This window comes from Macrotis lagotis, chromosome 4 (genome assembly GCF_037893015.1).
Source record: "Macrotis lagotis isolate mMagLag1 chromosome 4, bilby.v1.9.chrom.fasta, whole genome shotgun sequence".
Taxonomy (NCBI): Eukaryota; Metazoa; Chordata; class Mammalia; order Peramelemorphia; family Peramelidae; genus Macrotis; species Macrotis lagotis.
In genome coordinates this window covers 150,809,967-150,835,597 of record NC_133661.1, presented here as the reverse complement: position 1 = coordinate 150,835,597, position 25,631 = coordinate 150,809,967, and the positions used below count along the sequence as shown (strand labels likewise).

The window sequence follows — 25,631 nt, the reverse complement described above, 5'->3', positions numbered from 1 at the left end:
AAGAGATATGTTCAACAAGAGTAGGGTGAAAGAGAGAAAAGATTCATTTCTAGTTCAAGGAGGTATAGTGATAGGGTGCTGGAGGGAGATAGGGCCTAGAGTCAGAAAGACAAGTACAAATCCTTCCTCAGATGTTTACTAGCTGTGTGATTTCACTCAACCCATTTATTTCAGTTTCCTTATCTGTAAAATGGAGATGATAATAGCACCTACTTTCCAGAATTGCTCTGAGGATAAACATCAGATAATATTTGTAAAAGCACATAGCATTTTGCCTGACACCACTGTAAGAATTACATAAATTATTATTATTAATTCAACTATAATGGAGAGAGGAATAAAAAAAGGAAAAAAGTGATTTTTGAGTACAATAAAAGGGAAGATATGTTAGAAGGAATTCAAGAAACAATTAAAAATTTCTCAAATGGTTTCTTTTTGACCATGGACAATTTAAACACCTAATTTTTCTATCCAAGTACCACATGAAGGCCACTAAAGGCTTCTTGGCTAATACAAAATATATTATTATATTAATGCTATATGAACAATAATGAAGTCTCCCATACATACATGCATACAAAAACATAACCAGTACTGTTTCCTTTGTCTAACTTCTTAATGAATCTTTTTGATGCAGCAAATATATAAACAATAAATAAAATCATGTAAATAACTACTGTAGCCAGAAAATGAATACTTAAAAGTTTTCTTCTGGAGAAAAAAATACCAACATATATCAAGTCAAAAGGTGTCGTGTTTCCTTTTTTTTTAAACTAAATCTTATAAATTCCTCATAAAACATTGTTATCATGTTAATAGTGCCTAATGGTCAAATAAGGAAGTGAAAAAGGGCAAAGGTTCATTTCCATGCTTCTGATAACACAAATAAAAAGATGTTGAAAATGTCAATGTTTTCAGTTTGACCATCTTACTACATTAGAAAGATCTTTCTATCTGGTCTTTATAGTTCCAAGGATAATGTATTATTGTGTTTCTAGGAGAATGAAATAAATAAGCAAAACATTGTAGAAAAACTCGACTTAAAAAGGTCCTTATGAAAAAAAATCTTTTTTTGCCTTTATTTTTTTTTCCACTGTTAAATTCCTTTCTATTTACATGTTAAGATTTTTTTTTTACTATACTTAACACTTATGACAATAGTACTACGGAGACTTAACACTTCTGTCAATCCAAAAGGTTTATTATATGACAAAAATGACTCGTATTATGAACATCTCTATCCCAAAGGATAAAAAAAAAATCTATTATTTATTTGGGGCTGTCTCTACTCTCATTTCAAAATTATTAATTATATACAAAGAACTGTCAATCCAGACCAACGAATCAAATGAATTTTCATCCTATAACACTGTCAGTCTGAAAGCTACTACTCATTTTTTAAACATGTACCAATTGTATCTTAAAGTATGTCCCATGAATAAAGCTAGTTGACTACACAATGATGAGATTTCATTTGGATCTCAATCTGTAACAAATTAAATATAAATCCTTCACTTTTTAATCCTGCTGAATGAAATCTAAACCCTTTAGTTTGGCATTCAAAGATGACCAGTCTGGTGCCAGACTAACCTCTCCTTTAGTCAAAGTGTATATATATACAAATATATATACACACACATTTATGCATACATCATGCTCTAATATCTTTATATCTTCCTTAATGCTGTTAAGCCTGAAAAAACTATCTTCCCTCCACCTAACCCCCGCCAACAGAATCTGTTTATCAGCTCAAGTGCCACTTTCTTTTTAAACTCCCTCTCTCCTTGAATTTTTTTTTCCACTAGGACTTTATCTCTATACATTTACTAAACTCTTAATGTTTTAGTTATTTGTGAGTGATGTTCTGACTAAAATTTAAAGTATATGAAGGTAAGGGCTATTTTTACTCATCTTTGTATTTATTCCCTAGTACCATCATTTGCACTGTTGAAATGGTTGCTTCCTGAATTAATATCACAAATTCACAAATAATCTATCATGATGAGGAAGTAAATATCTACTTTGGAAAAAGATATATTCATTATTATAATTCTCTAAGTTACTTTATTACACAATTACATCTGCCATTTCTGAAAGCCCCTTTTCCACTATGAATTTTGTAAACATTTCCTAAATTTGTCAGATTTTACAAATGGAAAAAAGAAACAGACTTCTTCCCTCATCTCCATAGTCCAAAAAATATGCCTAAGTTTTTCCAATACTAAAAACCTTTCCCTTCTTCTTGTTCTTTGGTTTTTTAGATGTTATATTTATTATTTAAAAGAAAATTCTGATATAGTCTTTCCTCAGTTTCTATCCCATCCATTGAATCAAATTTCAAGACCAAACATCTTGAAAAATAAATTAGATACTTCTACTTCATCAACAATCTTCCCAAATCTTTGTAATCTTCTATCCATAAAGACTATATATTACACTGAACCCCATTTGCCTTGCAAAAAAACCAGAACAACCTTAAAAAAAAGACTATATATTATACTGAAATTGCTCTCCCAAAGGTCAATCAGCAAACATTTTTAAAGCACCTGTTATGTGCTGGGTATTAGCTAAGATCTGGAAATACAAAGAGGCAAAAGATGTTTACCAATCATCAGTTTTCTAAAAATGGCCTTTTTCCAGTCCCTGTCTTCCTAGACCCCTCTGAAGCCTTTTTCCTTCTTGACTTCTAAAATATTCACTATCCTCAGACTTGTCCCATCTCTACCCTCTTCTGTCTCTTTCCCTGGCTTCCCTGGTCTCCTTACTCTACTACACTCCCCAAAAGTAATCCATTTACTTCCACATCTTCAATGATCACCTCCACGTAAATGATCCCAAATCTCTATCTGTAACTGATTTTATTCCCAAGATCAACTTGTGTATCAAATTATCTACAAATTATCATACCCAGTACCTCAAACAAAACATCTCTAAACAGAGGTTATCTTCCCCAATAATCTATTCTTTCTCCTAAGTTATCTTCTCTGAAGACTTCCACCAAGCCCTCCCAACTTTCAGCTGAAATCTTAAAACTTGAATTTTTTACCCTCAAGAGCTCCCTCTTTCCCCCTTGTATTCTTTCAACTCTTTATCCTTAACTATTTCTTCCTTTAATTTCTCTGATAGACAGCTCTACTTCTCACTAAAAACAATCCCTCAACTTATACCTTTGATCTCATCCCAATTTTTTTCTCCAGACCACTCTCACTATCATTCCCTCACTCTCTAATTTTCAATCTCTCCCTAACTTAAAAGTTACTCTCCCTGCTGCCTATAAATCTACTTGTCTTCTTTAATTTGCTGAAAAAAAAAAAAACCAAATGGTTATACCTCAAAATGCTTCCTTTATCTTCCTGTATCTCTACTCTTTCTCAGTCAAATCCTTTGGAAAAACCACCTTCACTCAGTGCTTCTGTTTTCTCTCCTCTATTCTAAATCCTTTGAAATCTAATCACTGGAACTGCCCTTAGCAAAGTTACCAAGGATCTCTTAACTGCCAAACCAAAAGTCTTCCTCTCAACTCTCATACCTTGATCTCTCTCCAGGATGAAGTTCACCCTCTATTTTTGAATAACTTTTCCTCTCTGGGTTTTCACACAATACTTTCTCTTGGTTTCCTTCCTATTCCTCTAAGACTACTGCTTATCCCCTTCACTTGTTCATCAACTATGTCACTCTCACTAATTATGGATTAGAGGCCTTACTAGTTCCAATGGATAAAATATATAATATTCACAGCCCTAGTCTCTTTCTTGAGGGCAGCTAGGTGGTACAGTGGTTAGAACAACAGCCCCAGAATTCAAATCCAGCCTCAGATACTAGTCACTTACTAGCTGTGTGACTCTGGGCAGGTCACTTAGCCCTACCACACATCCAGATCCATCTCCAAGGCATCCTGATCCATATCTGGCCACTGGACCCAGATGACTGGAGAAGGTAAGGCTGGTAATAGCACAGCCTCACTCAAATCCAATTCATGCCTTTTCATAGCATCACCTCCTTGAGGCAATCATCTCCCTCAAGAACAAAGGACAAAGAACTCTTTCCTGAGCTGTAGTCCTACATCACCAACTACTTTCCTGGACATTTCAAACTAGTTTCAAACCATAGAATTCCCAAACTCAAAGTACCCAAAATAGAATTCTTCCTCTCAAATCTATTTAATCTTCCAAATTTCACTTTTATTGTTAAGGGCAATGTTATCTTTTCATTCACTAAGGTTCAAAAGCCTCAGTTTCATTTTTCAACTCTTCATTCTCATACAAAATCTAGAATCAGCATACCAAATTTTTTCATATTTATCTCTACTATATCCATTTTCTTTCTATTCACAAAACCACTGTTCTATCTGAAGCCTTCATCATCTCCTGTCTGGAATATTGCAATAGCTTCCTTTTTTGTTTTCCTACCCCAAGACTCTTGTCACACTAATCCATCCTCCACAAGCCACCAAAGCAATTTTTCCTAAAGCACTGCTCTGACCATGTCACCTCACTACCCTGGTGAACTTCAATGGCTCCTCCCTTACCTCTGGAATCAAAAATATATACTCCTTTATTTGGTAATTAAAGCTATTCAAAATCTGCTCCCTTCTTACTTTTCCAGTCTTATTATACTATACATCCCTCCTCACATTATATAATCTAGTCATATTGGTGTATTCACTGTTTTTCACACATGATGCTTCATTTTCCAGACTTTTTCAAATGTCTTTGTACTGGTTGTCCAGAAAATCTGATATGCATTTCCTCTCTACTTGAATTCCTCTTTTAGAATCCTTGACTTCCTTTGAAGGCTTTTCCTTCATACACAAAGCTTTTCCTGAACCTTCCTTCCCCTTTGCCACTCATCTATTAAGACATTCTTTCTCAACACTACTTTCCATTTGTTATATATATTTGTATATACACATGCATATTAATGTTGTCTCTCTTTTTAAATTGTAAACTCTTTGAGTGCAGGGGCAGCTTTATTTGTTTTTGTATTTGTAGAATTGAGCAGTGACCAGCACATAAGGGCTTAATAAACATTTGACCAATTAGTTGAATCATTTCTATCAGCTGTACCACCCAGTGTCCTATGTTCAAAACCTTGAAGCAAGCTTTGTATAAAAGACCTGGGCAAGAGGAAATTCTACTTCCAAAATAGCTTTGCCTTCAGTACCCTTGACATACACCTAATACAAACTCTCATTATCACCCAGCTAAAATACTGTAAAAATCTCCTATCTTCCCTACTTCATTTCCCCTCTAATGAATCCTTCACACCAGCAAACTACTTCCCAAGAGCTAAATTCAGCCAGTTGTCTATTTTTACATGGCTTGCAAAGCAGAAAATAATTTCTACATTTTTGAATGCAAATAAAACTTTAATATTTAAACATATAATAATCATTCTTAGCTTGTGGGTCATACAAAAATAAGCAGTTATAATTTGCCTGCTTTACACAATTTTTGTTGGACTAATCTTCCTTTTGTCCAAATCTACTAGTCAAATTCTGGTTAAAAGCCCTCAATAGCACTCCATTTCCTACCAAATAAAATTTTAACTCCTTTATCTGGCATTCAAGGTCCTGTATCATCTGGCACTCACTTTTCTGACTTTACATACTACTTGTCTCAAAGTACTTCACACTCTAGTCAAACTATATTAATCATCTCCATGTCATGTCCTGTTCTTTCCCATTTCCAAGCATTTGTTCATGCAAATGTATTCTATGCTTGAAATGACCTACCTTGACCCCTAGCCCCAGAGTTGACTGAATTCTTAATTTTCCTTTAAAATACAACTCACATGCCTTTTTTTCTAGTAAGCTTTCCCAGACAACTCTGGTCAGTTAATTTCCCTTTCCTTCACATATTTAACAGAGCCCTTTTCATCAAACTTTCTACATTATAATTATTTCTTTAATTGAAATATCCCCCCAAACTAACCTGAACACTTAATGAGGAAAAGGTTCAGATCTTATCTAAAATTTGTGTTCTCACATTTGGTACAGTGCCCAAAGATATTTGAATTGAACTCTAAGAATAGATTCTATTTTTAGGTATATTAAGATTGGGGGGGGGGGGGGCAGCTAGGTGGCTGCCCCAAAGCACCGGCCTTGGAGTCAGGAGTACCTGGGTTCAAATCCAGTCTCAGACACTTAATATTTACTTAGCTGTGTGGCCCTGGGCAAGCCACTTAACCCCATTTCCCTTGCAAAAAAAAAAAAAAGATTGGAGAAAACCTGCTCAGTTATTCTGGCAAAGTAAAGTCTGGGGATCTTTAAGAGCAAAGTTAATACTATAAATCTATTCCATTTATGAACTACAGTGGTATAGTCTATAATGGTTCCACAAAAAGTCTTTATTTTTTAACTAGATAAGAACCATCATTTAAATGTCAAAAAATGAAAATAATTTCAATTTCCTAAGGTATGTGTTCATTGTCCTAAAATACTAATAGAGATAAAAGAGATAAAAGTCACTTGGAATCTGTGTGGTTAATTCTAGGATATCCACGAAAAGGCTTCTTCAAATAAAAACTTACTTCAGGAAAGGAAAATTCATGCAATGTTCTTGTTTGTCCTTCATTTTTGAAAAAGACATCAGGAGAAGTGATGCCATGACAAGCACCTTAACTGGATTTGAGTGAGGGTTTGCTGTGCTAAGTCATCAACCTCATTTTCTCCTCCAGAGCCCTTCTGGGTTCAGTGGCTAGATATGAATTGGGACAACTGGAGATGGCCCTGGATTTGAGACAATCAGGGTTAAGTGACTTGTCCAAGGTCACACAGCTGTTGTCAAGTGTCTGAAGCCAAATTTGAATTCCTGTACTTCTGCCTCCAAAGTCATTGCACCACCTTGCTGCCCTTCATGAAATAGAATCCTTAAGAGGAAAGATTGTTTAATTTTGTTTCTATAGTACCAAGTCAATGTCCTAGAACATAGTAGATTAATTGTTTATTGTGTAAATTGAAACCAACTCATGCCTCTGTGAAAACTCGTATCAGATAAAGACTGTAGTTATAAAATTCAAGGTTAAATTTAACTATTGATTAATCTTCAGTTTGTTTTTGAGAGGCCACTAAGATCTCCCCAAGGATCATCTAGGTAATACACTGCTTAGTCAGGGATAACACCAACAATGTATTTTTTAAATTCTATTTTCTGTTATAGATGGACCTTTATGCACAAAGTGTAGTTACCAAAATGATTTAATCTTTGAGTGGGAGGAGGGAGGTAGGGAATTAACCGATAATCCCCAGAGGGTCCTTGGCCCTGCTAAACTAATTCAGGAAAAAAACAAAAATTAGCTATCATTGACTAAATATGTTTTATATTTTATGCTAAAAATTCTGACTAAATAGTAAGAATTTGGTGGGGTGAAGATAGGAATACCCAGCAACAAAATAGTAAGGACCAAATTTATCATACTACTCAAAATCAACTTTTAAAAAAGCAAAGCAAAATATTAACTTACTTTAAAAGTTTATAATATGCAAACCGGAAGACCTCTTGGATTATGACTGAGCATAATACTCCAAAGATAAGCAAACCTCTCTGCACTGATTCATCTTTGGTTCTACTAAGGGTTACTGCAACGAACCAAATGAGGGAGGAGAGCAGCAGAGACACCAACCAGAAGAAAGCTCTGAAAATTTCAAAAATTTACAAATGTCATTTAAGTACTCACAGTAATAAGACGCACCTTTAAAAAAAAACACCTCAATCTCTAATTCTACTTGAGAAGTTTGGAATTAAATACAATTTATAAATTATTGTAATGTTTATAGGATTTTCTTCTACCTCAATTTTAAAATACCCCAGATGGTCTTCACTTACTTTAAGGAAGATTGTAAAACTTTTATCCCTCCAGGATTCTATTTTTTTTAATTTTAATTCACTTTAATTTAGAAAATAGAGGCCACAGTCACTTGAGGGAGGGGGCAACCCGCCGGTGGGGCTCCAGGGGCGGTGTCCAGCTCCCCCGGCCCCGAATACAGAAAACGAAGGGGGAAGGGGCTTTGAACTCCGCTCTATTCCAGACTAAAGGGCTTTCTAGAGCGCGCCAGGCTTCGCCCCACGGAACCCGCTGCGGTGCGTGGCGCGCAGGAGCCGAATGCGGGGGGCTGAGCGCGGGCGGCGCGGGGCGGAGGGGCGCGCGGGGGCCGCCCAGGCGGCGGGGCCCGGGCCGGGGGCGCCGGCCGCCTGCCCCGCTGCCCGACACCGAGGGCCCGGGGAGGGGCCGGGCCGGCGGCGCGGGGCCCCGGCTCGGCGGGGGCGGGTGGGGGCGGGGCGGGTCGGGGCCGCCTCCGCCTCGGCCTCACCCGGCGATGAGGAAGATGATGCGCAGCGGGTCGGACGCTATGGTGAAGACGTAGAGCGCGAGGGCCGGCCCGAAGGCAATGCAGGTGCAGCCGAGGAACACGGCGGCCGTCATGGCGGCCCGGGGCGGCGGCGGCTCCGAGGCGCCGGCGCGGGGCGGAGGAGGGGGCGGCGTCCGGCGGGGCCAGGTGAGCGGGCGGCCGGCCGCACCCCCACCCCCAGCGCGGAGAGGCAGCGGCGCTCCCAGGGCCTGCGGGCTGCCGCGCGCCGCCCCGCGCCGCCCCGCGCCGCCGCCGCCCGCATGTAACCCCGCCCCGCGCCCCGGCCCCGCCCGCCCCGCGCCGGCCCCGAGCGGGAGCGGGAAAGCCCCGGAGCGACGCGCCGCGGCGCGGGCGGGGGAGGGGGAGGGGGAGGGGGAGGGGGACGCCGTGGCGCGGCCGCTCCTTTTATCCGCGCCTCAGCTTTCCCGGAAAAGGGAGACCTGACCCCTGGGGGAGGGGCGGGCGGGGAGCCGAACCTCGAATCCCGCGCCGCATTGTGCGCCTGGGGGCGGGGCGAGGGCGGCACGTGCTCGGGGCGCTCCGGCCTTCCTAGCCCAGGCTGGTAAACTTGTTGTAGATAGAGAGAGAGACAGATATGGATACATATATATATAGATGTAGATGACAGAGATATAGATAATAGATATGGATATAGAGATAGAGATATATGTAGAAATAGAGATATAGAGATAGCTATATAGAAAGATAGAGATAGAGATATGGATAGAGAAATAGATAACATATAGAGACATACTTAGATGGAGATATAGATATAGACATAGAGACCAAGATATTTATATAGATATATAGGTAAGATAGAGATATTTATAGATATATAGAGAGATAGAGATATTTATGGATAGAGATATATTTAGAGATAGAGAGATATTTACAGATATAGATTTATAGACATAGAGATTAGTTATAGAGATATATTTAGAGATATATTTATATAAATATAGAGATATTATTTGTAGGTATAGATATATAGATATAGATATTATAGAGCTAGAGATATAGATATATATTTATATAGATATATTTATAGATAGAGATATATTTACATAGAGATATGGACATAGATATTTATAGATAGATATAGATATATTTATAAATATAGAGATAGATATGGATATATTTATATAGAGATATAGAGTTATATATAGAGAGATATAGATATATATTTAGAGATAGAGATATGGAGAGATAGAGAGAGATAGAAACATATAGAGAGAGATATATTTAGATATATATATGTTGGTAAACTTATTTTATATATATATATATATACATAGTTTTCATTATTCCTATTTCCTTATCACTACTTTCCTTTGTGCATTTTTACTTGATGCCTTTAAATATATTATTTTGAAAATTGGGCTATAGGCTTCACCAGCAATCCAGGACCATTGGCTGGAACAAGGTCCTCATTTTTGCGGAAACAAAATGAGGAACAGATGAATTGACTGGTCAGGGTCACGTAGGTCTGAAGAAAGAGCAAAGTTGCTTAGAGTCGTAAGTGATTATTCTGCTTTTTTTTATTGGAGCTTCATTGTGATGCTCTGCTTAGGGCTCCATGCCCCTCCTCTCTAATTCTCTGCCTTAAACATAGATATTTTAGCAGAAAAATATTAAATACATTCAACCAATGACTGGAGCAGTTTGGGACTTCTGAACTACTCCAGCAAGGCAAAAGGGCCATCTTTTGTGGAATACCTGCACTCCATTTATTTCCATTTGCCAACATGCACAAAATAGAACTTGGACTTTAAATCCTGTTTCCCTTCTATTTATATGAGGCAGGAGAACCATTCTTAAAAAACATTATGTATAAAAGATTCTCATGTTTTGAAAGGTACAAACCAGTGCTAAATGGAAGACTTAAGAAGGGGAAGAGCATTAGGAATAAGGTAAAAACACAGCAGTATAGAAAACTTACCAGAAACATTTCCATAATTTGAGTGACTGAGTCAAGTGATTGTTTTTAGTGGGCAGTGGGGTTAGGAAAAGAGGAACAAATGTGATGATAAGTGCTTTACAAATATTTTTCGATCCAAAATTAAAGATCCACATTTGTAAAGTCTTGAGTCCTCCTCTGTAAAATAATCATCATCCTCAGCTGGACAAGATATTAACTGCAATTTGTAAATTCAAATTTTTTTTTTTGAGAACTCAGAATTTCAGAAAAATTGTGCAACAATGACATGGAAGAAATATGTTCAAATGGCACATACAAACTAGGTTATAATCCAAAAAAAAATTATAATAGGAAGGTTTAGGCAAATAAGAATAAATCTTGGCCTAAGTATACTCATTGTTTTTCTTTTGTGTTCAGCTGTTTTCTCGGCAAAGATACTGGAGGGGTTTGCCATTTCTTTCTCCAGTAGATTAAGGCAAAAAGAGGTCTAGTGACTTGTCTAGCATCATACAGTGAGCGAGTGTCTGAGGCCAAATTTAAACTCAGGTCTTTTTTTTAAAATTATTTTCATTTTAACTTTTCAATTTACATTATCCTTTTTTTTGTAAGCCTTTGAGCTCCACATTTTTCTCCCTGCCTCCTTTCTCTCCCATCTCCCCTTGACTGTGAGTAATCTGATATATGTTATACATGTATAACTATTTTACACATATTTCCATAGTATGAACTCAGTCTGCCTAACTTCTGGCCCAACAAAGCTGCTTCCTAGGATACTAAAGATCTTTAAAAACATTATTAGGAGAATTTAGTTTCCTACCATCTTGTCCTTCCTAGAATTAAATCTTCATCATGACAGTAAAGTTGGGAAAGATCAGACAAAAGTATGTGGGCGTATTCCTGCTTCACTTCCTTTAAATTCAACAAACATTAAATGCCATCTACATTTAACACAGTGCTAGACATTAGGAATACAAACATAGCCACAAGACATACCATTAAGAAGCTTACAATAAAGTCACAAGAGATCAAAGGTGTACAAATAAGTACAAGCTAGAATGTAGTATATGTTAACTTTGGGGTTGCTACAAGCAAAGCATTTTTCCCCCTTATAAAATGTAAAACACTATACCGTATAAATTTTTGCTATCATTATTTGAAAGTAATGTTACTGATCAAGGTATCAATCGCTGATCTTTTTATGAGAAGATACTATTCATTTCCCTCAAGGTTTGAGATCACCAGGGAGGGGCAAGGACCATGTTGGCACTAAAGTCCTTATGTAGAAGAGGGTTGCAGATGACTTTGTTCAATATAGACTCAGGAATCTCATTGCCAGCAAAGTTTGGGGAGAGGGCTGAGAGGAAGAAACTTAGTAACTTGGTGAGTTACTAAAGTGAGAGGTCTGTCTACCAACTAAGGTTGCCAATTGATATTGGGTGGAGATCATTGCATTAAGTAATGGTTTTCTCAATTGTCTTCACAATAGTGCTAATATATTTGCTTGGATTAATAGATAATTATCAAGTTTCCCCTAATAAAAAGTAGTACAGCTAAAAAAACTAGTATTTGGAGTAAAGTTTGTGGCTATCTAACAGATTAAAGTTAACTGGATCGTTTGGGAAATAACCTTATGACCTTGGTCTCCTTAATCATACCAGGGCCTTTATTTTGAAGGTACAATAAAATCTTACCAAAAAAAAATCAATCAAACAAAAGAGAGAATGACAAGTTGCCATTAAATACTCTTGTAATTAAACTAAATCTTTTACTCTGAGAGCAATATTGGATTACGGAAAAAGTACAATGCAAGAGAAAAAGGGAAGATGATGGTTATAACAAAGAAAAGTAGGTCAAGAGGAGGGATAAATTGTTATTTAATTTCTTTGGAAAGTAGCCACGTTAATTCCTTGTTTGTCCTATATAAACAGGAAAACAAGAAATATTACCATGAAGCTGTAGTTACTATATCCACGTATTTTTAAAACACAACACCAAATGCAAAAATGATAGCACTATCTCAGGAACAATTAATGAACATAGGATAATACAAATTCTATTAGGTAAATCAAAGTGCTGTTTCACATGATTACATATTTTGGAAATGGAAATGACTCTTAGAAATCAAGTTCATCTCTCATTTTGTAGGTAAGGGAGCTGAGATCCAGAGAAGGGGTGACTTGACTTGCCTAAAGATCAAATGAAGACAAAACCAGATTTAGATATTAATTCCCATTCCTGTGCTGCTAGGCTTGTTCAGAGATGACTTTGAAACATTTTAGATAGTTGATAGAGCACTTATTTTAATTATCAGCTTTCTCTAAAATTCTAAGTATCTAAATGCAGTAGTTACAATGCTTATCATATTTGAAATTCCTTTGGTATTTTTTTTCTCCTATTACCATTACTCTACTTTATTTGACAATAAGGGAAAAAAATAGAGCCAAGTCATTTTGTTAGCACTATCAACAGAATCTCTTAATGACTGTATATTTTCTAAATAAGATCATTTTTTTCATTCCATAATCATCATTTGTGTAGTTATTGTGTGCTAAGCATGGGGGGATGATAGGTGACCTAAAAGTCCCTGCTTACAAGGATTTTACAGGTTAGTGGGGAAGATAAAGATACAAGTCAAATGCAGGGTTTTTTTGTTGTTTTGGGTTTTTTTTTTAGGTTTTTGCAAGATAATTGGGGTTAAGTGGCTTGTCCTAGGCCACAAGCTAGGTAATTATTAAGTGTCTGAGACTGGGTTTGAACTCAGGTACTCCTGACTCCAGGGCTGGTGCTCTATCCACTGCACCACCTAGCTGCCCCCAAATACAGGGTTTTTTTAAAAAGTTCAAGTTCTTTTGAGAGTTCAAAGGAAAGACAAATTCCTCAATGGAAGATCAGGAAAGGTTTCAAAAAAGCACTGGTATTCAAGGTATTTCAAGGAAGCACTGGCATTCAAGCTGGCTCTTAGATTTTAGCAGGTGAAGGTGGAAGCAAGGGCATTATAGTATGTATGGACACGATCTGAACATCAATTCATCAAGTTTGACTTAAAATGTAGATAACATGAAGACTGTTAAATAGTGTTAAATAAAACTGTATAAAGGTTATAGAAAGCCTGAAAAGACCAAGATAACTAAAGAGTTTGAAGCTTATTCAGTGTTAAAGAAACTTTCTTGTTTTGTTTTTGCTGCTGTTAACATAGTGATATGATCAGACCTTTGCATTAAAAGCTAAATAGTCTTGATTATAATGAGTAAAATGAAAGACTAAAGAGACTAGTAGACTGGGAGGCAGTGTGGTACAGTTGCAGCACCTCGGATTAGGATGACCAGGATTGAATCCTAATTTAATATCTTAAATGAGCTTAATATACTTATTACCTTTGTGACCTCTGGCAGGTCATTCATACTCTCTGTGTTCCAGTTTCCTCATCTGTAAAATAAGGTTGCTTGAGGAGATGACTACTAAGGTCTATTCTAATTCTCAATGTATGAGACTAGTTAGGAGCATGTTACAGTAGTTCAGAGGAGTTGATGAGAATTCAAGTTAGAATAGTAGCATCTGAAACAGAAATAGGTTGGTGGTAGATATGAGAGATCAGAATTGAAATCATTATGTTTAATGATTGCTTACAGGGGACAGAGCCAAAATGTTGAGCAACAGGAAGAATTTTAGCACATTTCCTTCCTCTCTAAAACTCCAAACGCATCTAGAAAATGCACTGGACCAAATCCTGTTGGAGAAATTTAAGAAAAAGTCACAGTGACTCATTTTTCTACTCCTATCTTGGCCTTGGGAGATAAAGAGATTTTTTGAACATTGTAGAATGCGTCTGGCCAGGAGTTCACTCAGGAGATTTGTCCAGTCTCCAGAGACTGAAAAAAGACTGCGGTGGTGCACCAGGACAGAGTATAGGAACAGGTGCCAACTGGCAACTTTATCACTCACCACCCAGTTCTGGATCATAGATCCAGTACAGACCAAAGTGGGGATTTGCTCTTATGGTTGGAATTCCAGGGTGAGTCATCACAGACCTTAGCATTACATGCTCCAGAAAGTCCTAGGAAGAGCAAGACTTTAAAAAGACCATTGAATTTGGTTACTAGGAAACCTATTTCATTCTTCACATTCATATGTAAAGAGAAGGCAGGTTAAAAAAGAATGTAAAGAAGAGGAAGCAATGAATATAGTACATGCTTTTTAAATTTTGGGTAGGTAATTCCTCAGAGAAGAAAGGTCAAGGGCAGGTTTTTCAAATATCAAAGACCTGAATTTATTAAACAAGGGAAAAGAAACCAGTAGAGATGGAGAGATGAGGTTGATTAATGGAACAAAATGGTGGAGGAAGAAGGAAAAGATGGAATTAAGGAATTAGATATATTGACATTTGTCAGGATGAAGATCAAACCATCCTTCAAGACAAGAAAGGAGAGAAGGGGCAGCTAGATGGTGCAGTGGATAAAGCACCAGCCTTGGAGTCAGGAGTACCTGGGTTCAAATCCGGTCTCAGACACTTAATAATTACCTAGCTGTGTGGCCTTGGGCAAGCCACTTAACCCCATTTGCCTTGCAAAAACCTTAAAAAAAAAAAGAGAGAGAGTGAGTAATTTAAAGGTAAGGAAGAAGGGAATTGAGGAAGCTCAATGGATGATAACTTTCAGATGTCTTGTTTGACATCTTTCAGACAGAATATTTTCATGCCCTATGAATAAATAGTGTTGGAAAGAAATGAAGCCTTTTTTCAGATGATTTAGGCTTCCAGATAATTTATTTTTATAAAAGGCAGAGCATATGCACTAATTATGTACTATATAAGAAAGGCTAACTTACTTGGATTTTAATGTTTACTAATTCTCAATGGGTCAACTAGGTGGTACAGTGGCTACTGTCAGACCTAAGTCAGGGAAACTCATCTTCCTGAATTCAACTCTAGACTTGGATACTTGGGTGACCCTGGGCAAATCCCTTAACCCTGGTCACCTAAGTTTCCTTATCTGTAAAATAAGTGGAGAAGGAAATGGCAAACCACTACTTAGAAAAAATCCAAATAGGGTCACACAGAGTTGGGCACAACTGAAAATGATTAATACAATTCTCAATAACTGTGGAGCTATCCTTGTCTGGTTCCTTAAAGGAAGATACTTTCTTAGAGAGGAAAATAGCTTATATGAGGAATATGTTAAAACTAATATTTTTCTTTCTGATAAGTCATCAGCTTTTTATGTTGCACATATAGTGCTACTTTCAGAAAAACATTTCACCATTTAATTAAGGGCAATTTCTACAGTTTTCTTAAAAGGCATTTAAGTTCCATGGGGTACTACATTTATCTATCTATCTATCTATCTATCTATCTATCTATCTATTTATTTGGTTTTTACAAGGCAATGGGTTTAAGTGGCTTGCCCAAGGCCACACAGCTAGGTAATAAGTATCTGAGGCTGGATTTGAATCCAGGTACTCCTGACTCCAGGGCCGGTGCTCTATTCACTGTGCCACCTAGCCACCCCCACTACATTTATTTTTAAACTAGATATGTGTTAAACTTCTTTTGAGTGTTTTCTCCATATATGAATTTATTACAGAATATTAAACTAAAAGATAAATTAGGTTACCCATTATCATGTTAAATTTTATGACTTAGATTTAAGAAATAGTATAACTGACAGTTTCTGTAGAGCCAAAATTGTTTTTTTCTTTAAGTTTTTACAAGGCAATAGGGTTAAAGTGACTTGCCCAAAGCCACACAGCTAGGTAATATATTAAGTGTCTGAGGTTGGATTTGAACTCAGGTACTCCTGACGCCAAGGCCGGTGGTCTATCCACTGTGCCACCTAGCTGCTCCCAGATTATATTATTCTTGAATAAAAACAATGAAGAAGTTGAATTTGTCATTTTTCCTGGATTGGCTTTTTTTGTTTTCTCATGCATCAAGTGACATAGTAGCCAAAGCACTGGTTTCTGGAAAAGGAAAGCTTGAGTTCAAATCTAGTCTTATTAGCTGTGTGACCCTGGGCAAATTACTTAAACTCTGTGTCTCAGTTTCCTCAAGTGGAAAATAGGGATAATGACAGGACTTACTTTCCATGGTTGTTATGAGAATCAAATGATATATTCATAAAATACTTGGCCAATGGGTGACACATAGTAGCTGCTCAACAAGTATTAATTTCCTTTCTTCAGTATGGAAGTGGATGGGAGAAAGGAAGGAAGAAGGGAAGAAATGAAACATAAAGATGGCCAAGAGATGAAGAGCCAACATGGCAGAGTGGTAGGAAACCAAGAGAACAATGTGCACATCAATAACAATGGGTTCCACATAACTCTTCAGCCAGAACCAGACTGAATTCTGATGGGGAGATTCAAAGTCACAATCATTTTTACTGTCCAAATCAGTATAAGGAAATGGGGGTGGGTCAAGTACATTGACCTGAAGTATTCTGATGCTTAGGGAAACTGTGTATCAGAGACGAGGAAGTCCTAGACTTGTCCCAGGGCACTACTAGATCCATTCTGGAGCACTGTGAAGGGGAAAAAAGTATAAAATGGCAATTTTGTTGCTCTCCAATCAGTTCCAGGTCATAAATCCAGTGCACTAGATCCATTTAAAAGCACCAACTGGGGGAATGGGGACCCACATATTGCCCAGTAAGGAGGTCCTCTACCAGAAATAAGTAAGCTCAGAAACCAGCGGTAGGGGTGAGGCTCGGACACTGGGAGCCGGGCAATATCTCATTTCTAGCACCTGAGCCAGCCTGCAGAGGAACAGAGAGGGCAAAAATACCCAACTGAAACAGAACCTAGAATTTTGCTGTTCTGAGTTCCCACTGGCAGTAGTAGTCTACTCTTGCTCTGACCCAAACCATGATACAAAATTTTCAGTCAGAAAAGGAAGTGAAGCAAACACATTTCCTTAATCAAAGTACTCGCTGTGAGAGGATTTAAAGCTTACAGGTGCCCAGCCTGTTTCTGAGATCTGGAATAGCACCATACACAATTTCAAGAAATCAGCAACAAGACCCAGCTCAGATCTTTTTTCAGAAGTGTACAGAGCAAGGCCTTAACTTTAATCCTGAAATCAAGAAGTAGGCTGAAAGAATAAGCAAATAAAAAAAAAAAATTCCACCATTAAAAAAAAAAAAGTGTGATGGGAAGGAACCAAAACCACAAACCCAGAAGAAAAAAATGCCTTCCAAATATTTACAAGTAAAACCTTGTGAAAATATACAACTTGAGAAAAATTCAAAATTCCTGGAATAAATGATGTGACAGTTTAGAAAAAAAGATAAAAATATTTTTATTTTTTAGGCTTTTGCAAGACAGATGTGGTTAAGTGGCTTGCCCAAAGCCACACAGCTAGGTAATAAGTGTCTGAGGCCGGATTTGAACTCAGGTACTCTTGACTCCAGGGCTGGTGCTCTATTCACTGCCCCACCTAGCTGCCCCTAAAAATATTTTTAATAAAACAAAAACACCTGAGGGAAAAAAATGAAAAGAGCAATGAAAGTAAGAATTGGAAAGGAAATAAGTTTGACACAAGAAGAAACCATTGCCCATGCAACTTATTTCCTTAAAATTATAACAGGCTACACAGAAACTAATGACTTAATGAAGAAACAAAAAATATTAACATAAAATCAAAAGACTAAAATTTAGGGAAAAAATTTTAAGGTAGAGCAAAAAATAAGTGACATGAAAATTTAGAAGGAAAAAACTTGAGAATCACTGGACTCGCTGAACAACATGACCAGATAAAGAGCCTTAGCATCCTATTTTAAGAAATCATGAAAGAAATCACTCAGATCTTTTAGAACTAAAGGGCAAAAATAGAAATAGAATTCACTAGTCATCTTCTAAAAGAAATTCCAATAAAGCACCAGCCCTGGAGTCAGGAGTACCTGGATTCAAATCTGGTCTCAGACATTTAATATTTACCTAGCTATGTGGCCTGGGCAAGCCTTTTGCCTTGCAAAATAAACCTTAAAAAAAAATTCCAAAATCAAAACTACTAGCAACATGAAAACCAAATACCAGAATTTCTAGGTCAAAGAAAAATATGCAAGCAACCAAAAGAAAGAATTCAAGTACCAAGGAGCCAATCAGGATCACACATGATTTAGCAGTCACCATTAAAAAAGCAGAAAACTTAGAATACAATATCCCAGAAGGCAAACAATATGTATTCATAACTAAGACTAACTTAATCATTCAGTATAATGCTATAGAAAAAGAAATGGACCTTTAATTAACAAGGTCTCCAAACACTTCTGATGAAAAGACCAGAGCTTACTAGAAATTTAAGTTCAAATATAGAGGAGTAGAGAGAAATATAAAAAGGCACATATGAACAACAATAAAGGACTAAACATAGACAAACTGCTTATAATCAAATATGAAGACATGATACACTTCTCTTAACTATCATTATCAGGAAGTCAAAAGAGTAACAAGGCCTAGGAGTGATTGTGTTATGGCTTGATATTCTTAAAAGAATGGGAAAGGAAGAGAAATACACAGGTGAGGAAAGAGAAAGAAAGGTTAAGGAAAATTATATCATTTGCAAGTAAACGTTTATACAAAGAGGAAGAAATCAAGGTTGTAGTTGACATTTGAACCCCACTCCTGTATTGGTTGAAAGAACACATAGGCATTATATTACATTGAATTAAAGAGAAAGGGGAGAAGAAGAGGAAGGCAGATAGAGGGATTAGTCTGAAACAAAATAGACTCTAAAGTTAAACAAAAATATTTATACTTTCTGTGAGGTCTCAAAGAATGGGGATTTAAAGGGGTCCCCATAAGTTGAAAAATAGATGAACAAGTATCTAAATGTGAAGGAACAGTATTCAATTCTCAGCAGTGTAACCATTAGCCATAATTCCAGAGGACTAATGACAAAACCTACTACTCACTCCCAGAAAGAGGTGAAATACACAAAATGAAAAATAAGATGAAAATTGTTTTGGACATGGCCAATGTGAAAACTTGTCTGAGTTGACTATATATAATTGTAATGGACCTTGTTTTTCTTGCATTCTCAAATGAGAAATGGGTTGAAGGATGAAAAGGTGGATCTTGGCTGACTGAAACAAAAACTATTTTTCTAAATGAAGGTAGGAAATAGCCTTGAAAGAATTACAATTTTAGTACAATTTGTGTTGTAAAATGAGGAGCATTGGAGTTCAGAAATGAAATGTCAGTGTGATGACAATTTAGAGTTTTGTCCCCTAAATAGTGGGTAGCTAGGTGATGCAGTAAATAGAGTACCAGGCCTGAAATCAAGTAGATTCATCTTTCCAGAGTTTAAATCTGGTCTCAGATCCTTCCAAGCTGGATGACCCTAGTTAAGACCCTTATTCCTGTTGGCTTCAGTTTCATCTGTAAAATGAGCTGGAAAAGGAAATGATAAAACCACTCCAATATCTTTGTCAAGAAAACGCCATGGTCATGAAGAGTCAGATATGACTAAAAAACAACTGAACAGCAGCCTCTATATAGATCAGAATTACTTTCTAACCAGCAGATACAGTAAATTAGAGAGCTAATGTCCTTTTCTGCCTTTCAACTTTTCAGAACTATCTAAATGGAAATGACATTTAATGATCCAAGTTTGAAAGTAAGTTTCACAAATTAATTATATAAAAGAATAACCTAAGGGGCGGCTAGGTGGTATAGTGGATAAAGCACCGACCTTAAGAGTCAGGAGTACCTGGGTTCAAATCCGGTCTCAGACACTTAATAATTACCTAACTGTGTGGCCTTGGGCAAGCCACTTAACCCCATTTGCCTTGCAAAAACCTAAAAAAAAGAAAAAACCCCCTCTTCTTCCTCATATGTTTAGTTTTAAAATTTTTATTTAAATTAATTTTGCCAGTTTACCCAGACTTTATTCCAGTCACCTTTATTCTTTTTTCCCAAGTAATCTAATAATTGTATATTCAAGTATTTGATTTTTTTATCACTCACATAACATTCCCTACTCATAAAAAAGTGTTCTTTAGATAATCATCTCATTATTTAAATCTTGTCTTAGAAAGGAAAAAAAGTTATAACTCACATTTAAGAAAGTTTTTACTTTATCCTATTTGAATAAAACTAAAATCCTTTATTCCTTACTGCTTCCTTGTTCATCTTTATAGTTTCATATATATGGTTCTCTGTGCAGCTATATTAAGCACTTATCTTCCTAACCTTGTTCTTTCAAAACAATCAAAAATCTGTTTAAGAGACAAACTCCATTGCAATGAGTTGCTTAAATATTGTGTCTCTTCATTTTTATTGAAAATAATGAGTCATATGTCAGCTAAGATTTGTTTCCATTCTTGGTAGATTGAAGGAAATTTCAAACAACAAAATGAAATGGAATGTATTTCATAATTATGTAGTCTTTATTTTTAGACATATTCTGTAAAAAAAGTTGACATGGAATAAAATTCATTATTTTTTTTTAACACAGTATCAATATCAGTACACAGTTAATGATTTAGATTCAAACAATTTAACCACATAACAAGTCCATTTATCTGCAGGAGCTTTTCACATTGAGCTTTTGAAGCAAAGATAAAATGTGCTTAGATACACAAAGGGTAGGGTAAATCTATTGAAAAACTAAGCCTTTTCTGTTAGGATTTTGTTTTTTAGTCAGATAATTAAACTATATATTGCATTAAAGAAGTTGATGTCAGCAGTGTCAGTTGCAAATGAACAAAAAACACCCATTTGTAAGGCCATAGGAATGCACTGCAATAATTAAATTCAGTGAAAACTAAGAAAATGAAATGGAAAATTATGTTATTTCTTGGCATAATTAAATGCAATCAAATGTGGCACAAGCATAGGAGATAAAGTGATCTGAAAATAACTACAAATAATTGTTTCTTAAGCTTCATATTTGCGCATTTCACTAAATGAAGGTTAAAAGTTTTCATAGAGAACAAGAAACATCAAATTTATTAGCCTAAAAACATTTTAATTATACTATAAAACTGCAAGTTGAAGAATATGATTTTCACTAACATCCTGTTCCTGTAGGTCACATGTTGAGGCATCCCTTTTCTTTCAGATGGTGCAAAAAAGAAGAGGAAATGCTCTTTCTAAAAAGAGACATTTGCAAAGTCAACTAGAAATAAATGCCCTAATTTCTACATAAGTAAACCAAATATGGTTTAAATTGTAAGTATGAAAGATCATTTTTCAAAGGTTAAGTATTAAATTTCTATAAAACAGTCTTGGTCATGGAAAAAGAAAATGAAGAAAAAGAAAAAATCTTAATATATGTTTCACTTGCTGATCATAAATTCAAAGTTTTATTAGCCATAAAAGAGATGATTGAGAACCTAAAAATTTAAACTGTAATCTTGAAGGAAATTTTGCAGAAATTTATCTATATTGCACAGCTACACTTTTAAAAAGAGCTGGAATATATATATTTTTTGCATTATTGGACATAATAGGTTCTAGTCTAAACCTTGAAATGTCCACCTAAAGACTACTGATGCCTTTAATTTAAGACAAAACATAAATCTACTATTTTGTAAAATGTATAACAGCTGGCTCACCTTTGTTCGAGTAGATATTAGAATACTAGTTTTCAAACTGAGGTATAGATTTTAAAAATCCTTCAAAGTAAAGATAATAGTTTTCTGAAAGCTTACAAAGACTGCACAAAATGTTTATATGGATAGTAAGAAAACCTGTAGCATCCAGGAACTGATGCACAGGCAAAACATACAATTTATTGTTATCTGTTTCTAAAGTAAAATATAGCTAAAATAGGTTCCCAACAAAATGGTACAATCAATGATTTACATGCTACTTAGATACAGCACATTTTTCATGTCTGACACTCTCAGACTATATTTGAAAAGGTCTACATCAACCATTATAAAAAAAATTAGCACATTGATAGTAAAGTGCAGCCATTGAACCACTTAATACTGCTGCAAATATCTGCATTTTACTTTATAAGACCAAAAAATATGCACGTGAAACTAAAAGTCCTCAGTTTCAACAGGGAACAGACAAAATTATCTGTTATTAAATCCTTCTACAAATAGAAAAAAAAACATATGAACATTATTAAGCAAAATGAAATATTTACTGGATCATTTTTACCATGCATCAAGTGAAATTTCCTATGGTCTCACCTCAAATCTATATACAATTTAGCATGGCTAAATGTAAGAAAATAGCAAAAGATATCTCATTTTTATACAACAGAGCAAATACCCCAAATGGCTGCTACTTCAAAAAGCTAAAATTTTGGACTCATAAACTTTCATAGGCTCTTTCAGAGGGAAATTCATGGAGACTATGCATTAACATATACAGGACAAAACCGAAGAGAAAATAGAACCAAGGCAAAGCATTCTATTTAAAACAAACCAACAACATTACTAGCCACAGAATATGTCAGTTTTGGTTTGCAGACAACCCCTGAGATAAAAATCAGTATTAAGACACCAAATAGTCAGAGGTAAATTACTAAAAGATAATTACATTCATAAATGGTGTCATAATACTTGCTTTTATAGAAAGCACTTTACTACCTTAAAGAAAATTTAACTACTTGACTCTTTTCTAGAAAATGATACATATACACAAAATGATTAAGGATGTTTTTAAACATGATTTTTTTCTCTTTAAAAAAAATCAATCTTAATAACAAATAATGATTCATTGTCAAGTTATAAGGAAGCATTATTATATGGGATACAGCAAAAGGGAGCATTGTTTCATCTATAAACACCTCAACCATCAAGTCTACAAAAGGTGACTACAGAGTCTTATGAGGTTGATGATTTTTTAGTATTAAGATCTTAACACCAATCAGAAAAAGCTTTTTGCATATTTACTGCTGATGAAATGTATATAATTTAGGAAAAAAAGGAGATAAGTAAATCAGTCAAAGCATCTTAATGACAAATCTTATTTCAAACAAAATTCTCTGTTCTGACAATCAATTTTTTTCTCTTACCCATCAATTATGATAGTGCTTTTAATAAAGCAGAGCAAGTATACAAAGAAAAAATTTCCTAACAGGGATACATTTCACCTAGACATCCTTTTTATCCTCTTTCCATGTTATGACATTGATATTAAATACATTGTTAGGCTTGCACTGACCTGAATTTGGCACCTTAATAACCATTGATGTATCTTATTTCTGTTCCATAAACATTTTATTTTCCTTGAAAAATCTGCAAAGTTATTCGAGGAATTCAGTGAGAAAAGCTGGCAAGTTTCCGGTTAGCTTTGCCCAAAATAATACCATCGACCTTTATACAAGGTAACTTAGAATGTGAGAACTAGGTTTTTTAATAGCTGTTTTGAAAGTAAAAACATTGTTGATGTTTTTCTTTATTGAAAGGGCACTGTTCACTATAGGCATATATATATATGTCTCTTTAAAATCCGACTCCCTAAAATTTTCTAAAATTACACCATCTACTCAGGTTGTTCTCTTTATACAGGTAAGTTTTCTGCAAGCTAAAAAAACTAACTCCTGCTAACCCTGGTCAGATTACAAATAGTATAAAGGAGATACCAAAAAGCAAAAGGGCTGTAATCCAAGAAGAAAATTTTGAGTATTGCCTTATGGAGGAGCCACAAGCAAAACAAAACCACTGTGTATAAAAAAAAATTTCAAGATCTCAGTTTTTTTTTAAATGTCATTTTTGGAAGTCAAAGACATTTAATACACAGAAAGTGAGGAGCTAAGATAAGGGAGAAGAGAAGAGGAGGCTAAGGAAAAAAACTGGGAGGATGAGGAAAATGTATCATAGTAGAGTCAGGTATGGTCACCAGTAGAGAGCTTGCTTGGAGAAACTCCCCCCACAAATAAGGAATGGCAATTAGTCTGTAACTTGGGACCCTGACTAGGAGGTAAAGTGACTGCTTGTGGGTACACAGAAGCTGAACCATCATCCATTATACCACGCTGCATCAAATATTTTTAGAATGGGCAAAAGTGATTTAGAGCAATTTTTGCAAACTAAAAAGAAAGGATAGAAGTTTAGAAAATTAAAATCTTAGATTCTCCCAAAACCTTTGAGGTGAAATAGACAAGAATGAAGCAAAGCCCTATATTCTTAAGAAAGGAAGTTTTAGGCTCTGTACAGACTGGCGCATTTTCTTGAATTAAAAAAAAAACAACTCATTTTAACATTTAACTTTTCTTTTTAAGAAATTTATATAAGACTAGAGGCTTTCGAAGAACATACTACAAATCTCATTTGTCTCTTTGAACCATATGAAGACTCTGAATTTATAAATTTAAAAATTTCTCTTTTGTAAACTTCCCTGAAAATGCACAAATCTGTTAAGAACTTCACAAGACAAAACTGTGCAATGTAAATACGAGTGTACAACTGTGCTGTTAACAGGCAAGAATTAACACTGATGTGCAAAGTTAAAAGAAAGATAGCAGCTTTTGCAACAGGCAAGAAAACAAACAAAAAGTTAACTCCTGCATGTGTCTCCACTTCACTTCTTCCAAGTTTGAGGAAAGGAGCCTGACCTGCTGAAAGACCACATGGCCATAATCCATGTTGTATTTTGTTTAAAAGAAGTCTGAGTTCCATGAAGCTCTCAGTGGCAGCTTGGTGGTATTGTGTCTCTGGGGCTACAAGACCCTGTGCTTTAAGAAAAGCAGGAAAGGTTCTTTTAGGTGTGCTGCAGTCTATTATTAAGAGTTTATCAAAGGAGCGTACAGCGGAAGAAACTGCTCTTCTTTGATTTACTTTCTGTTATTTTCACTGGTCCTCCTGCCCCTGGTGAATTGCTGTCATTCTAAAAAGAAGAAAACAGAATAAAATCAATTAATGGAGGAAGTCATAATATACCCCATTATCCTAAAAGACTAAACTATCATATTACAAGATATTTAGCAAAAGCTAATAATTACAAGATATTTAGCAAAACCCTTCAACCTATTCCTTTGAGAGGGGAGGGAAGAGACAAAGGAAAAAAAGAACATTTAGATTAATACTGTATTAAATAGGAAGCTTTTCCCATATTTAAAGAAATAATAGGCAATGGAAAATAGGACATGTCTAATTATAATAGCACTGCCAATATAGCCTTACAATCTAAGATAAATATCAAGCATTATTATATAAGCATTATATTCAAAGGGTTTATTCAGTGGTCAAGTTAAAATATGATATCAAAATTGTCTATTGCATGTCACTGAGATACTTTTATGATTAAGCACACTTTAAAACCAGAAAGAACTACACAGTTGCATAAATGTCAACACATAATAAAGCATTTCATTTATTCAGTTAAAAATTCAGTAATGTTGAATTTTTATCAACAAACCTCTTTGCATTTCAAAGATCATTTAATAATATTATCAAGAGAAGGATT

General features: G+C 35.7%; 2 protein-coding genes and 1 long non-coding RNA gene across 3 annotated transcripts in view; 1 reads left to right on the top strand and 2 right to left on the bottom strand.

Moving 5' to 3' along the window:
- Positions 1–8,515, bottom strand: part of APH1B (aph-1 homolog B, gamma-secretase subunit) — a 50,639-nt gene extending 42,124 nt beyond the window's left edge. The window contains exons 1-2 of the mRNA XM_074234344.1: positions 8,312–8,515; positions 7,465–7,635 (exon numbers count right to left, since the gene is read on the bottom strand). Of these exons, the coding sequence (XP_074090445.1) occupies positions 7,465–7,635; positions 8,312–8,424 (284 nt within the window). The 5' untranslated portion in view covers positions 8,425–8,515. The remainder of the gene's footprint in view (positions 1–7,464; positions 7,636–8,311) is intronic.
- Positions 8,516–8,857: 342 nt separating this feature from the next.
- On the top strand, positions 8,858–23,428 carry LOC141521603 (uncharacterized). Its single transcript, XR_012478022.1, has 2 exons — positions 8,858–8,912; positions 9,737–23,428. It is a non-coding gene; the product is annotated as an uncharacterized LOC141521603 (long non-coding RNA).
- The window catches only part of RAB8B (RAB8B, member RAS oncogene family), a 101,813-nt gene continuing 96,540 nt past the window's right edge, over positions 20,359–25,631 (bottom strand). Inside the window, exon 8 of the mRNA XM_074234338.1 lies at positions 20,359–25,052. Within this exon, the coding sequence (XP_074090439.1) occupies positions 24,960–25,052 (93 nt within the window). The 3' untranslated portion in view covers positions 20,359–24,959. The remainder of the gene's footprint in view (positions 25,053–25,631) is intronic.